General features: G+C 43.7%; 2 protein-coding genes across 18 annotated transcripts in view; both read left to right on the top strand.

The window, feature by feature from the left end:
- Positions 1-13,643, top strand: part of ank2b (ankyrin 2b, neuronal) — a 151,571-nt gene extending 137,928 nt beyond the window's left edge. For 16 of the 17 annotated variants that reach the window (XM_085251498.1, XM_085251487.1, XM_085251593.1 and 13 more), the window contains 5 exons: positions 9,521-9,604; positions 9,695-9,859; positions 10,411-10,599; positions 10,755-10,846; positions 11,623-13,643. In XM_085251498.1, coding sequence (XP_085107624.1) covers positions 9,521-9,604; positions 9,695-9,859; positions 10,411-10,599; positions 10,755-10,846; positions 11,623-11,818 — 726 coding nt within the window. In that variant the 3' untranslated portion in view covers positions 11,819-13,643. The remainder of the gene's footprint in view (positions 1-9,520; positions 9,605-9,694; positions 9,860-10,410; positions 10,600-10,754; positions 10,847-11,622) is intronic. The other variant, XM_085251547.1, reaches the window with a different exon arrangement.
- LOC146576937 (uncharacterized) lies at positions 1,171-8,840 on the top strand. Its single transcript, XM_085251615.1, has 2 exons — positions 1,171-6,609; positions 7,003-8,840. Exons 1-2 carry the CDS (start codon positions 1,186-1,188, stop codon positions 7,933-7,935), a joined length of 6,357 nt encoding a protein of 2,118 aa, XP_085107741.1. The 5' UTR covers positions 1,171-1,185; the 3' UTR covers positions 7,936-8,840.
- Positions 13,644-16,034: the final 2,391 nt, after the last annotated feature.

Below are 16,034 nucleotides of genomic sequence, written 5' to 3'. Positions count from 1 at the left end.
CAGTTATTCTCTGAAAACAGAGCTTCATCTCCAGATTCTGTTGATGAAGACATGGCTCTTACATCTGAGTCACCCATCCCAGAGTTTAAAGTAGCTTTGTCAGAAGGTTATGTTACGGCTACAATGGAAAGGTCCTCATCACCTGATTCACTCTGCTCTGATCTAGAATACGGGTCTGTGTCCCTGGAATCATTATTCTCTGAAAACAGAGCTTCATCTCCAGATTCTGTTGATGATGACAGGCCGCATTCACCTGAGTCACCCATCCCAGAGTTTAAAGTAGCTTTGTCAGAAGGTTATGTTACGGCTACAATGGAAAGGTCCTCATCACCTGATTCACTCTGCTCTGATCTAGAATACGGGTCTGTGTCCCTGGAATCATTATTCTCTGAAAACAGAGCTTCATCTCCAGATTCTGTTGATGGTGACATGGCTCTTACATCTGAGTCACCCATCCCAGAGTTTAAAGTAGCTTTGCCAGAAGGTTATGTTACGGCTACAATGGAAAGGTCCTCATCACCTGATTCACTCTGCTCTGATCTAGAATACGGGTCTGTGTCCCTGGAATCATTATTCTCTGAAAACAGAGCTTCATCTCCAGATTCTGTTGATGGTGACAGGCCGCATTCACCTGAATCACCCATCCCAGAGTTTAAACTAGCATTGCCAGAAGGTTATGTTACAGCTACAATGGAAAGATCCTCATCTCCTGATTCTCTCTGCTCTGATCTAGAATATGGGTCTGTGTCTCTGGAACAGTTATTCTCTGAAAACAGAGCTTCATCTCCAGATTCTGTTGATGAAGACATGGCTCTTACATCTGAGTCACCCATCCCAGAGTTTAAAGTAGCTTTGTCAGAAGGTTATGTTACGGCTACAATGGAAAGGTCCTCATCACCTGATTCACTCTGCTCTGATCTAGAATACGGGTCTGTGTCCCTGGAATCATTATTCTCTGAAAACAGAGCTTCATCTCCAGATTCTGTTGATGAAGACATGGCTCTTACATCTGAGTCACCCATCCCAGAGTTTAAAGTAGCTTTGTCAGAAGGTTATGTTACGGCTACAATGGAAAGGTCCTCGTCACCTGATTCACTCTGCTCTGATCTAGAATACGGGTCTGTGTCCCTGGAATCATTATTCTCTGAAAACAGAGCTTCATCTCCAGATTCTGTTGATGGTGACATGGCTCTTACATCTGAGTCACCCATCCCAGAGTTTAAAGTAGCTTTGCCAGAAGGTTATGTTACAGCTACAATGGAAAGGTCCTCATCACCTGATTCACTCTGCTCTGATCTAGAGTATGGGTCTGATTCTCTGGAACCATTATTCTCTGAAAACAGAGCTTCATCTCCAGATTCTGTTGATGAAGACATGCCGCTATGTGCCATTACAGCTACTCCTGGAAAACCCTTATCACCCGTTTTGCTTTCGTCAAGGAATGAGTACTCAGCTCTATCATTTTGCTCTGCAGTTCGACCTTCATCTCTTTATTCTGAAATTTCTGGAGAAGACAGTGGTTACTTTCCAATGCCGACATTTGAAACAGGCCTTACTGAATCAATTTCAATTAGTGATCATAAATTACTACTTTCTAAGTCACTACTTCAACAATCAAGTGTAGACATAACTTGTACTGAACAGACACCCAAATCTCCTGAATCAGGAATCACAGAGTTTACAGAGACTGCTGGTAGTGGTAAGTCCTTAAAGAAGGTTAAAGTGCCCATCGATAAACTTGTTTATGGTGCTGAATTTTGGAAGCTAAGTTCTCAAATACATGATCATCACTATGTCGGAGAGACAAGTAAAACTGGGTTTTTTGAGTATGCTGGAACAAAAACTGAGTATGTTCTGGAGGATTCAGAGGACAGACCATTGTCACCTGATTCTAAGTCAGAAAACAGGTCTTTGTTGCTGGAGGAAATTACAGATTCTCCAGATTCTTTGAAAGGCATGTGCTCGGATTCCCCAGTTCCTCCGATTTTCCCTTACTTTTCTAACATTTCAGAGTGTCACTCATCTTTACCAGAATCAGCTGTGTCAACTGATGGATTAGACCACAACAAAAGGAGGCCTTTATCACATGTTTCTGTAATATCTGCAGATGGAAGCGTTCCATTTTTACCTGATTCCCCCTTACAAGACCTCAGACCTGTTGTACCTGAATTGCACACAGCTGCCTTTGGATATAGGTCCTCCAAACCAGAGTCATTGCTTTCACATACTGATTATGGCTTCTCAACTTCAGTGGTCTTTACAAATGAGAGAACAGACTCACCTCAATCAGCTTCCAATCTTGAAGACAAGATGTCAGCAGCTGATGAAACATTTAGGGCACACCAGATGATATGTCAGCTGTATGATCCTCATTATGTAGGAGAAAGTTTTGTAAACAGAGCTGAAATAGTTGATGATACTGGGACCAATGTAGAATGTATTCAACTCGATTCAGATGTGGAAGAGAAGGAATTTTCTGCTTTATTTTTTGAACCTTCAGTTTCATCAGAATTTAGTCCTGCTGAGTCCTGCATCCTTGGCAGTCCAGGGTCTTTCAATTCAGAAACTGAATTGCGGCCACTTTCACCAGAGTCAGTCATGGAATATAGGCCCATGTCACCTGAAGACTTAGTGACCGAAATAAGAAGATGGTCTCCTGACTCAAGGGCATCCATTAATGAGTTTAGGCCTCTATCTCCAGACTCTCCTCTACCACCACCATTTAACCCAGATATAGAAGAAGGTGTGTTAGTTTTTGGAAGTAGGTCATCATCACCTACATTTTTCATGCTGGACAATGACTTAGAAGTTTTGGACATGCAATTTTTTGAGGTGAAGGGGGGATCACTTACACCAGATTCTGAAAATGAATTTAGGACACTTTCCCCTGATTCACCTATACCTGAATTCAAACATTTTATATTTCAGCCCCCAAGTGTTTCGAATGCTGAATGCAGGTCCAGTTCAACTGAATCTGTTTGTTTTTCTGATTTAGAATTTGAAGAGGGTAGATTTTTATCAATGACAGATGAACGCCGACTTCCATCGCCTGATTCAGGCGTATCTAGAGACGAAAGTCAAACTCAATCACCAGATTCATCTGAACCTCAGGTGATGTCAGGAGTAGCTGAACGTTACCCATCGTTTGTTGAGTTTAGATCAACAGTTATGTCTGATGTTAAGTATTCATCTTTAGCTAACCGCTTACTTGATACTGAAGATAGGCCAGTTGTTGTAGAATCATTAGAATCAGAAACTGAAGAGAAACCTTTGACCTTTGACTCTATATCAGAGTATAGAATTTCCTCACCTGTATCACTAATGGCAAATGTCACATCATCTTCTCCTGAATCAAGTGGCTCTCTAAACAAATCAGGTCATTTACCAAATTCCACTCTTTCTTGTGTTGATGCCAGTGGTCACAGGTTGTCATCACCTGAATCGGTAACTTCAGAAATAGAATATGCTCCTTTGATTTCACAGATGTCTGATGTTAAGGACAGACCAGAGTCAGATGTGTCTGACCTCAGATGTTTGTCTCCTGACTCTCCACTACCCCAGTACACCACTATGTTAGAAGTCAAACACTGGCCCTTATCACCCATATCAGTATATTCAGATGAAGATTCAGAGAGAGATTTGTGTGCCACAGGGCTTTTTAAGGACAGAGCCGAATCTTCTGAATCAGCTGCATCAGAGTTTAAACTTTTACTAGACTCACCAATTCCTGAATTTAGACCAGATCTAGAATCATCAATATCATATACAGACTTCAGGTCTTGTTCACCTCAATCTGTGTTATCTGATTTTGAAACAGAGTTATATTCTCTTACGGTCCCAGAAGGCCAGCATTCATCTCCAGAATCCTTACCATCTGTGAGCAAATACACAAGTCTTTCTCCTGATTCCCCTGTACCTGACTTCAGACGGGGTTTGCCAGAAACTAATGTTGAGTTCAAAGCTCACGGGTCATCGTCACTTGAATCAGTGGCTTCAGAAACAGAATATGCTCCTCTGATTTTACAGATGTTTGAGGACAGGGCAGAATCTCCTGATTCAACTCAGTCAGAAGATCATTGTAAACCCCTTTCACCTGCCTCACCCATTCAGTTACCTCGTGAGTCTCACAGTGCTTTAAGGTCCATGTCCCCTGAGTCAGTGCTTTCAGACCTAAAAATAGACCTCCCAACACTTGGTAAACCACTTTCTCCTGAATCTCTATCATCAGATAAACTTTCACCTGATTCACCTGTACCTGACTTTGTGAAAACACTGTTTAGAGTACCCAAAAATGTCTTTGTACAAAGATCGGCATCTCATGAGTCAACATGTTCGGACGATGAATATATTTTTATAAGTTTAAGCTCACTAGTTCATGACATGAGATGCTCTTCACCTGGCTCGGTAGCATCTGGAGATGAGTACCAAGTGCAGTCACCAGACTCGCCAATACCCGATTACACACCAGGAATGCCAGAACACGTCATTGTAAATGTTGGGTATCGCTCATCCTCTCCTGAATCCATCGAATCAGATGTCGAGTACGCTGTGAGGGACTTTTTGATGTCCACAATTTTCTGTGTTGAGAACAGACCAGATTCTCCTGAATCAGTAGAATCAGAAACAGAAGAAAGGCCGCTCTCTGTTGAATCTATACCAGAATACAGGCCCATGTCTCCTGGGACATTAGTGCTACTTGGAAACATTAGATCAGCATCTCCAGAATCTACTCAGTCATTTGATGAACACAAGAAGCTTTCTCCAGACTCACCTCTCCCTTGGTTTGCACAAAATGTTTTTGAGGCTCCAGCAGCAGGAACACTTTATGGCAGCTCATCCTCTGAATCATTATCATCATTGTTTTCAGATCTGGACTGTGATCTGACATATTCTCCATTTAACGCAAGAGTCACTACCAAGAGAGCATTGTCAGCGCAGTCCGAAAGATCATATGACGAACTCCTGGGGTCTGAATCACCAGTGCCCGATTTCACAAAGAGTTTTGTGGAAACTTTCACGTGTGTGAGAAACATGTCACCATTAGACTTTTCAGATTCTGACAGTTTATCCCAGGCTTCAGCTCCATTCTGTACGGGAGAAAGAACAACATCACCTGAATCTTTAGTATTAGATATGGAGGAAATACTTGCATCCAGATCATCTTTAAATGAATCAAAAGACCCACCTGACCCTAAAGAATCACTAATTATGGTAACTGAGTATAATCTCGCTGATGATGCTGAGCGATGGAGTCCAAGTTCTCAAGCAAGTCATCTTCAGTGTGCCAGAGAAACTTTGCATAGTAAAAAAAGGTTTACACAGTTTGTTGACAGCACAATGGACTACGAGAGAAGTGAAACAGATGACGAAAATCGGACAGAAAAGGATAAAAATTCAGAGGAGGCAGAGTCACTTCCACCTATGACTGAACACATTTTCTCTTCACGAGCACTTCCATACAGACAGGGAAAGTCTATATTTGAATTGCCTGAGGCAGAAACACAGGATGAAGGTTCACCAGAATCCTCCATGTCCCCCAATGCAGTCATGGTGTTAGATGCAAGAGCACCATCACCAGGACCTGTGACATCAGTCAGTCAGTTCAGACCACTTTCACCAGATTCTCCAGTACCAGAATTTACAGTGGCATTGTCAGAATGTGTAATGTTTCCCAGATCATCATCGTCACCTTTAGCATTGGGTTCAGATCATATGCCACTGAATTTAGACTTTGACTTTGTAGAATGCAGACCATCATCTGTGGAAGTTCCACTGTTTGATGATCAAAACGAGACAGACAGGCCACTATCCTCCGAGTCCTCTGAATACATACCTGTGTCATTTGAATCTGCCGTACACATGGCTGACAAAAGAGCATCATCTCCAGAATCAATGCCAGAGTTCAATGAGAACAGGCCGCTGTCTCCAGACTCTCCCATCCCTCAGTTTACAGAGTCGTTGGAGGCTTACAGCACTATTTGTGAGTCATCGTCAACTGAATCACAGAGTTCAGACTCAGAGTACGAGTTGATTGTCAAATCATCAAAAGTTGCTGGTAGTGACAGACCATCCTCACCTGAATCTGTGTCGTCTCTCGGTGAGTTTGAACAACTGTTACCTGACTCACCGGTACCTGAATTTATGAGAATATTGTCATCTTATTTTATGAATGCTACTCCAGTAGATAGATCATCTTCTCCGGTTTCTTTTGCATCAGACTCTGAGTTTGTGGCCTTGCCTGTTGATTGTTGGATTAATGATATTTCGCGACCTTTGAGCCCTGAAACTGCAGAATCAGAGGAGGAATTAGACTCTGGTCCATCTTCATCGTTACTTATCAAAAGCCCAATAGCGATGTCACCGTTAGTAATTCAAATTGGGGATAAGTCTGGTGAAGAACATCCTAAGTGGCAAGAAATGAAAGAATTACAACCAGAATTTCAGTCATACAAAGAATGGATGGAGCCCGGATCCCAGGTTGGAAGCTTCTCAACTTTACAAACCACCGTCTGTGAGGAAGACTCACATGTTAATGATGGTGAAGGAAAGCAGAAGAAGACCCAGCCTGTTAGTGTTGATGATCTAAAGACCAAGCTAGCCTCTCAAAGGGTAAGACTGAAAGCATGAAATCCAGCAGAGAGTAACTAGTTTTCATTAACGTAACCTTTTATGTCACTTGGACATAAAAAAGTGTAACTGTGTGACAAAAAAAGGAAAATACATTGCTGAACTAACAACAACATGGAGTGCATTAATGCTGGGGATGTGTCGTGAGCTACTAATTATTCCCTTCAGTTCATTTGTCTGACGACAGACGGTTGTTTATTGAGGGGCACTTTTTGCAGTCTGTTGCACATTTCTAAGCAGTAAACCTATTTCCCTAAACTCAGACTAAACTTGCTTTGTTTTTCTGGATTAAAAAAGGCTTTGTCTGCATGGTTAAAGCTCACCCTCTGGTATTCTTAGTTAGCTACTGAGATAATGTTGAAATTTCACTTCCAGGCTCCTGAGACACCAAAGGAAACACGGTTTCAAACAGACGATGACACACAGCTTCAGTCTGCTACAACAATAACACAGCAGAGCAGTAACATAGGTGTGCTCTTTGGTGAAGACAAGCTGATGGCATCAGTCCCTCTACAGCTACCTGAACACAGCACATACACAACTCACAGAGCTGTTACTCCAATTCTGCCTTCACGTGAGAAGGCTTCATTTGCATCCCACAGGTGCTCTGAGTGGGAGCTGTCCCTGAAGGAAGCACAATCTAGTGAGCACTTTTCACCCTCGCCAACTCCTGATCGAGATTACCAGGCAATGCTTCCAGAACATCTGAGAGCTCCTGACTGTAGCCAAGTGTCCTTGAATGACAGGAGCCTCCTGTTGTCAGTGTTCAGCGACTCTATGTCAGCTAAGCTTGAGAGCCAAGCTCTGACTAAGAAAGAGTCTGAAACCCTTGGAGACACCGAAGACTTTTCACCAGACTTTAAGAAGGTCCTCACAGGAACTAGAGAGAAACAAGCGTCCGAATCTGAATTAGGTAAACCGAATGTCCCAGTAAAGCAGCACTTCAAGGGCTCTGAATCTCCACAGCACTCTGATTCAGATATGGAGTTCTTTGACTGCAGACAAGCCTTCTCTGACTTTTCGGAACCAGAAGATGTGATTACCTATCATATCTCTGAACCCCCTTCACCAGTACCTGGGAGTAGTCTTGATACTGGCCTTCAGCGTGCTACTCAAGCAAACCAGCTCTTCTTGCGGGCAGAAGATAGAAATCTCTTCTCTACCAGCAGCGAAAGTCTTCCTGAATTTGCTTATGATGTAGAGGCGTATCAGACAGACAGTGGGCTCCCTGTACTGGAGGAGCTCCCTTCCAGAGATCAGGCAGAATACTATGACGATGATGACTTCCTGGGACGGGTAAGAGGTTGAGCATGAGCACAGTGCTGTGGATCTGCATTCCTAAATCAAGAGACAAACAAGCAGTCGGTACTTTGGAGACTAAAAGACACTGAAATGCTTTTGTGTGCATAAATATTAGAAATATTGCAAATGTCATAACACAAACACTTCTTCCTCACACCAGTGTGCTGTTTGGGGTTTGTTTGTTTGCAGTATCTCAAACTGTTGCTGAAATGCATGAGCTGCTGTAAGGAGTCTTTAACAGAGACATTTGCACCTGTTTGCTTTGATTTCTGCCTGTTGCAGTTCATCCCACTCACATGTACAGATAATCCCCCCCTTAAATATATGCAAAAAGAATTTCCTTTAGCTATGAAGGATACAGTCATATGGGGCAGTGCAGTTATGCTTTTGTTTATGCACAGCTCTCTTAAGGTAAAGAGTTGAGTTCTGGTCTTTGGACTACTACCCCAGCTCGAGTCTTTTATTTTTTAGCCGTTCTGTTGCAGATTTGTGGGAGTACTTCAGACCCCCCTTTGTTCTTCAGTAGTAGTAGCGTCTTCGGTACAGGTGGCCTTTCATTTGACTCTGGGATTCAGGACTTCCCTACACTGACTGCACGTACCCAGGCCAAGTGCAGCTCATCGCCTCTAACTCCTGCTAACAATGTTTCCACTTTGACTTGTTTGGACGTCAGATTGATGGACAGCAACAACTTCTGGCCAACAATCTGGGCAGTTCATTGCTTGTGTTGATGCTCACCTGAATGCTGTAGACTTCTGCTCACATGCATTTGATTAGCAGAACCTGCTACTGCTACTTACCCTCTTGATTCCTGTGGAAGCAGTAACAGTGTACTCAGTTTTTCACAGCATTGCACAGAGACCTGTGGCTGCAGAAGTTAACTGTAGACACTGTTTAGACCCATGCTATGTTGACCCATGCTGGTTATGTGCAGGAGATAGCTGAGGAGCTAGGGATGCTGTCCTCTGATAGCTCAGAGGAGGATGTACTGACCACCAGGGTGGTCCGACGCAGAGTAATCATTCAGGTAAACGAGCATGACTGCGTGCAGTGCAGTGCGCCTGTGGCCTGTTGAAGGTTTAGTGGATAGTTTTGCTGCTCCTTTTTCAGCCTGAGCTTTTCAGATTAATCCTGTATAATACACTCGGCTCAAATTCATTTTCCTCTAATGCAGAACGTCATATTTCAGAGAGTCAGCTAGAAACTTTGGTCCTTTACAATTTCATTGACTTTAGATTCACATTTTTGGTTTTTTTGCTTGTTTTTTAAGATAAATTTGTATTTCTACACTTTGTTCTACACATGTTGTCGTGTCACCATTAGGGTTTTTTTTCTTTTGTTACTGGAAGTGATACTTGTGCATTGAAACAGGAAAGCTGCACTGTGTATAACCTGAATGGACCCATAATGACGCTGGTATTCAGCAATCGTCAACACTGTTTTCAGACGGACTTGAAATACAGAGATCTGTTGGAGCTGACTATTATTAATTACCGTTGGATTGATTGCAAAATGTTCTTTGACGTCTGTAGATTGTGCGTAATGTGAGTGAAGGTGTGAACCCACAGCAAGCGTTTTGTGTCTTTTGCAGGCCGATAACCTGCCAGACATCCCCCTGCAGACCCTGACAGAAGAGAAGTACATCGATGAAGATGGCAACATGGTGGTCAAGAAAGTGAGGAAGATTCAACACTGAAATCTGTATTACACTTAAAACCTGGTCCTTCATACAGAAAACCTTTACAGTGACTTGCCTCTCCAACAGGTCACGCGGAAGGTCATTCGTAAATATGTGTCTCCAGACGGCATGGAGACACAGGAAGTGACCATCGAAGGCTCTCACCAGGAGTCGGTCCAGATAGAGGAGGGAGATGCTGTTTCAAAGGTGGTGAAGAGAACTGTGCTTCATAGTGGAGGCGATCAGAAGGAGGTGAGAGCCTCTGACGTCTGCTAATCCTACTGTTGCTTTGTGTTTTATATCCGGTAATGAGGAGAGTTATTTTGCTGCAGTCGAGAGTCAATTTATTTTTTGCCTCAAAGTGCTGCAACCTGTTGCAGGTGAAGGGAAAGAGAAGCGAGCAGAGAGGTGAAGTGCAGGGAGAGAGTGCTGCTAATATTAAATACAGAAGTGCTGCATATACACACTGTGAGACTGAGCGAAGACAAACTGCTTAGTCTAACAAACTCAACCAAGGGATCATTCAGGGCCTCCTGATGCAGCTGTGACGGTTTTAAGCCTGAATCCAACTGGATGCTGGCTCCAGTGGAGGGTCTGGCTGCAGCTCAGGTAGATCAGTCTGCATGCCTGATGTCCTCGGGGAAGAAATTCACCCCAAGTTAACGTCTCTGATGGACTCGCTTTCTCTCCGATGTGTTTGGGTGAGCCAGTTAACTGTAAATCCAGTTAACTGCAGGCACGTCTTTGCTGTACTTCAGTCCACTGTTATTCAAAGTAACCGTGACATCGTATTTCCTTCCCAGCTGACCTTTTCAGAGTCCCCAGCTCTGAGCGCTGCCACAGCGTCAGAGTTTGAAGTGGAGCCAGTGCAGGGCAGAAAGGTCAGCAAGGTTGTCAAGACAACTGTGGTGAGAGGCGAGAGGATGGAGAAGCACACAGGAGACCCGTCGCTGGCTGCAGACCTGCCTTCAGCCAGAGAGGACTTTGAGAAGGTGAGTAAGATTTCAGCTCGGGAATAATATTTGTTTTTAGACGCCTCGAGGATGAAAGGACACTCGTGGTGTAATGCAGGCATTTTATCACTGCGCTGAGAAAACCTGAGAGCTTTCTAGCATTTGATCTGTCTTTCCTCATTCTTCCCCTCCAGGCAATGAGTTACGCTGGAGGATTTGGAAAAGTGCTAATGCCGCATATAGTAGAGAAAGAGATTGTACAGGATGACGGTTCTGTGGTTAAAAGGTTGGACTGCATGAGTGTGCTGTGTGACCACACTGTGACTGTCCTAACCTTTACTGTCTGTGAGGGAGAAAAGAGACACGTGCGCACATTATTTATACAACTTCTGTTGTTTTCATCAGATCCTGAGATGTGCAGTGTAGCAATAATAGATGCAGACACACATATTTCACATTACTGGCATTCCTGGTATGAAACAATGGTGCCATTACTGGTACAACCAGTGAGTAATAAAGCAAAGTGACAGCAGAATATGCTAATGTTTGCTTATGCTCTGCTGGTTTCTGATGCTTGTTTCAGCCACGTTTTGTTCCAGCGGGCTAGAGAGAGAACAGGCTGTGAACTTGTTTTTCATTTCAGTCCACATGATGTGTGACATCATTCTTTTAAAAGGGCGTCGCCACATTTGATTTGATCCAACAACAAAGCCTCCAGCTGGACTCAAACCAGCATCCTTTTAGATGTGACAACACCATGTAACCACACGAGTATAGATGCAATACAGTTACAATTATTAGGGATTTAGGAAACAACACAATGATTCTGAGTTTGTTTAGATGGTTCTAGAAATCTGAAATATCAGAAAAACATTTCAAATCCTGATGCAAATATTTAAACAACAGTTAAAGCATGATGCATCATGTGGTGCGATATGATTCATTAACATGGAAATGAAGGTGATGCATTTATTGTTCTTTATGAAACAAACGTGGAGCCTGGCAGTCTGCAGCCACTTACTGTGATCCTGGATGAACTACTACTGTTTCCTGTTCCTGCAGAAGCCAGATGCGTAATTCACGCAGCCAGAAGAGGACCGTGGTGAGGGATGCTCAGGGGAAGCATGTGCACCTAGAGCGCCTGGACAACACCGCAGATGCCCTGCAGCCTGATGCGCTGCAGCAGCACCTGCACCGACTGCTCCAGCGCTACTGTGAGGACACCGAGGATGAGGAGGAGGATGAAAACCTTAGCTGAGCAGCTGCTTCCACTGATCTACATTTTCCACTGAAGCTTTTGGTGACGTACACTTCCTCAGATCGAACCGCCCTCTGTCCCTGCTCATCAGTGGAGTTTTTCTTTCTTCTTCTTTGGTTTGTCAGATATTGGAACCGTATTTTTGTGCTTTAACGATAGATGTTCGCTCTGATTGTGACCAAAGATAGCCACCCCTCACCGTCCTGATGATTTTTGTTCGTGTTTCGCTTCCTGCGGCTGCTTTGATGTGATGTAGGTACGATGCACCAAAGGCGGATTAGAAAGAAAAGGCGCGTCTCGGATGTTTCGCCTCACGCACCGGCCTCTTCTTGAAGAACTCGTGTAAACATTTGTACATAGGGGAGTTGATGACAAAAAGTCAAGCTGGGACTGGAAAGAAGCTGAAATAATTCAAAGCATTTACCACGTTAGCCCACCTGAACCTGCTGTACATGCACCAGCTGCAGAACGGCCACAGTACACATGAGATTAATGCCAGATAAAGTGTGAATGCGTATCATCAGAAACTCAGCCGACATCAACCCGCCCATCTGTTCACAAAGGCTGTGTGCTCACACCTTTTGTCATCTGCCCTTACTTTATCCACGTGTCTGTCCTTCCTGCACGTGTGGAGCATTGTTTCTATCACCTGTGTGTGCCGTGTCTACGGAGAAAGAAAGTAGTGATGATGAATGTTTCGGTGCAGCACTCATGTCCTCGTGCTTCATGTTGGTGCTTTTCCTTACCTGCAGCTACTCGTAGCGTTTCCACACCTTTTAAAGCGCAGCTTTGACTGTTACTATCAACAAATCTACAGGAAAACCCAACGCCAGCTCTGCTTTTGCTCCTCTGCTGCACACAGCTGTCATTGGCCATGCATGCAGCAACATTTCCTCCAGCCTGCAACACTGACTTTAATATAAAATGAAGTGTTGAGTCTGTGAGAAAATGGACAGTTTTCCTTTGATTTATTAGGAAAAATGGCATCACAGGTTTCATGGTCTCAGTGTTCTTCAAGCTCGTTTAGCAAATTATGGATGGAAAATAGACATTGGAGCAAAAACCATATGAGTTGGTAACAGTCGGAAGGAAGAACTATCAACAGGAAGAGACCTCTGGTAGCGATTAAAGAGAAAATGAACAGCCCACAGGCTCTAAGTAGATCAACTGATCGCTCCAACAGAAACCAGTGGGTCCTTTTAGAGTCTGGTTATGGTCCCAGTAACACTCTGTTGGTTTTGGGCTTCTCGTCAGATTTGTAGACACGTAACAGCAGACTTGTCCTTTAGTTTTGTTTTTCAACACATAAATAATGTAGTCGTGGATTTGCTTGTTTCCTGTCATCACTGTTAAAGCCACTTTAAACCCAGGCCGAGGCTTTTACCCGCTTCATTTGTGACACCTGTGTTTCTTTATTTATTGCTGTGTGTGTGTGTGTGTGTGTGAGAGAGTTTGGATGTATTTTGAAGCTACAGGTAAACCTTTGTTTGTTCCTTTGCCATCGCAGACAAACAGTTGTGTTGCTATAAGGCGGCTGCGACGCATTCAGACATGATTACGTGTGTTTGCTGTTCATCTACATATTTTCCATGTAACAATGTTGCCATTTACTTTGATCCACTGGAAGAATAAAGGTCAAAAAGAGAAAACCAATCTCATAACGGAGCATCTTAATTCCATGGTGATGACAATATATACATATTAACAGTGCAAATATTTATGCGGGCATGTATGACTTTATCAGATGATCAAAATAAAAATGCTAATGAGGTAAAAGAGCTGCAGTGTGTTTGTGGCACAACAATAAAACTGTACATGTCTCGAATGATGCCCGTTGTCATTTTTTCACCACATATAACTTCAAAGAGTTTGTGGCAAAGACGAAGGATATTTCTGTCCACTGGGAGTTCTGGGAGAACACTGGTCAAAGCTGAACTGAGCCTGCAGCAGGTGAGTTTTCTGTAAATCGGTTAATGCTGAAGAAAGTGCCAACTGTACACACGGTTTTATGATTGTAGCTTTGGGAAGACTTACTCGTATTATCTTATGCTAATTTTAGTGTATCTGATAAAACCTGAATCTTTATACTACGAATGTTACAGAGATACACAGAGGAGGGTCAGATATGCTGCTTTGAATGCACATTTATCAGTCTCAGAGTTTGTGGAGGTATTTTGGTCCTCTGTTCTTTACAACATGAGGTCATAAATATGTGAAAAGCTCGATTACTGCTCACGTGTTTGGGATTTTGGCCAGGCTTAAGCTCGGGGGTGGGGAGGGCCTCGAGGGCCGGTGTCCTGCAGTCCTGCAACACACCAGTTCATTACCTCTGGAGAACCTCCAGACATGTAGAGGAGGTCCTTCAGCAGTCTGAATCAGCTGACACATCTAAAACCTGCAGGACACTGGAGGCCTGGAGTTCCCCTTCCTGCTTTAGCTGTTGGACCTCAGCTAGCACAGAGGTTTTACATTAACAGCTTGGTTTATGAGGTATTGTATTACCTGACAATATAAAGCATTTTTAGACTGTTGTGATTCGGTGCTATGTAATAACATTGAACTCGAGGAGTTTGTGGTCAATTCGATGTCTACGAGGTTTTGTAGGTGCAAAACACAACGAGCAACAAACATAAGTAGGGACATAAACATAATTCTGTGTAATAATGTGAAATTATAGATACTCTAAGCAGTGCTTTTGCACATCGGTGAACCTCTAAGACGCTGCTTGCTGACCAACGTTGTTTGAGACATGTTGCTGCTGTTGCACACCTGATATATTTTCTCTTATTAAGTTCTGCTTTTATTTACACGTCTCCACTTTCTTGAATTGGGATTGTGTGGTAGTATGTGTTAGTGCGTGATGTTAGTAGGTGTTTCCTTTGACACAGCCTGAGAACTCTTTGTAAACTCTTCTTCACAAGCTTTGGTTGTGTAATCTGGCTAACTCGCACACAAATACACAGGATAGATTTTAGTCTTGGGTTGTAGTCACTATGTTTATGTTTATATATAGATGTTTTTATTTACTTATATGTGGAAACCATGAAGAGGCCGCTAGGAAAGCTGCAACCACCAAGTACCTGCAGAGGGTCAGGCAAGTCCTGAGGAGTCAGCTGAATGGTAAGAACAAGATCCGGGCCATCAACACGTACGCCCTGCCCGTGATCAGGTACCCTGCTGGGGTAATAACCTGGCCAAAGGAGGAGATAGAAGCCACTGACCATGCATGGTCTTGATGCATGCATTCACCCCAAGTCCAGCACCCTGAGGCTGTACGCTAAGCAGAAGGAAGGACTGGTGAGTGTCAGCACCACAGTCCAGGATGAGACAACGAACATCCAAGAATACATTGGGAAGATGGCCCCAACTGACCGAGTGCTCAGTGAATACCTCAGGCAGCAGAAACCCAAGAAAGAGGAGGGAGACGAGGAACCATCATGGAAGGACAGGCCCCTGCACGGTATGTACCACCGGCAGATAGAGGAGGTGGCTGATATCCAGAAATCCTACCAGTGGCTGGACAAAGCTGGACTGAAAGCACAGAGGCACTAATCATGGCAGCACAAGAACAAGCTCTGAGTACAAGATCCATAGAGGCTGGGGTCTATCACACCAGGCAAGACCCCAGGTGCAGGCTGTGTAAAGATGCCCCAGAGACAATCCAGCACATAACAGCAGGGTGCAAGATGCTAGCAGGCAAGGCATACATGGAACGCCATAACCAAGTGGCCGGCATAGTGTACAGGAACATCTGTGCCGAGTATAACCTGGAAGTCCCGAGGTCAAAATGGGAGACGCCCCCAAGGGTGGTGGAGAATGACCGAGCTAAGATCCTGTGGGACTTCCAGATACAGACGGACAAAATGGTGGTGGCTAACCAACCGGACATAGTGGTGGTAGACAAACAGAAGAAGGCGGCCGTAGTGATCGATGTAGCGGTTCCGAATGACAGCAACATCAGGAAGTAGGAACACGAGAAGCTGTAGGGGTACCAAGAGTTGAGTGAAAAACTCTAAAAGATGTGAAGGTAACTTGGTCATTTTTACATCAAATTATTTCAACATTTTGTTTTAGTTCAGTTTTATTTCTACAGCTCCAAATCACAACAAAATTACTGCTTTATACTGTAAAGACCCCACAATAACAGAGAAAACCCCAACGAGCAAGAGCTTGGTGACAGGAGGAGGAAGGAAAAACCCCTTTTTAACAGGAATAA

This window comes from Mchenga conophoros, linkage group LG3 (genome assembly GCF_057382185.1).
Source record: "Mchenga conophoros isolate Kocher_MC1m ecotype Shallow Benthic linkage group LG3, M_conophoros_male_GT1.1, whole genome shotgun sequence".
NCBI lineage: Eukaryota > Metazoa > Chordata > Actinopteri > Cichliformes > Cichlidae > Mchenga > Mchenga conophoros.
The sequence above is the reverse complement of the archived record's forward strand: the minus strand, read 5'-3'. Positions and strand labels throughout refer to the sequence as shown.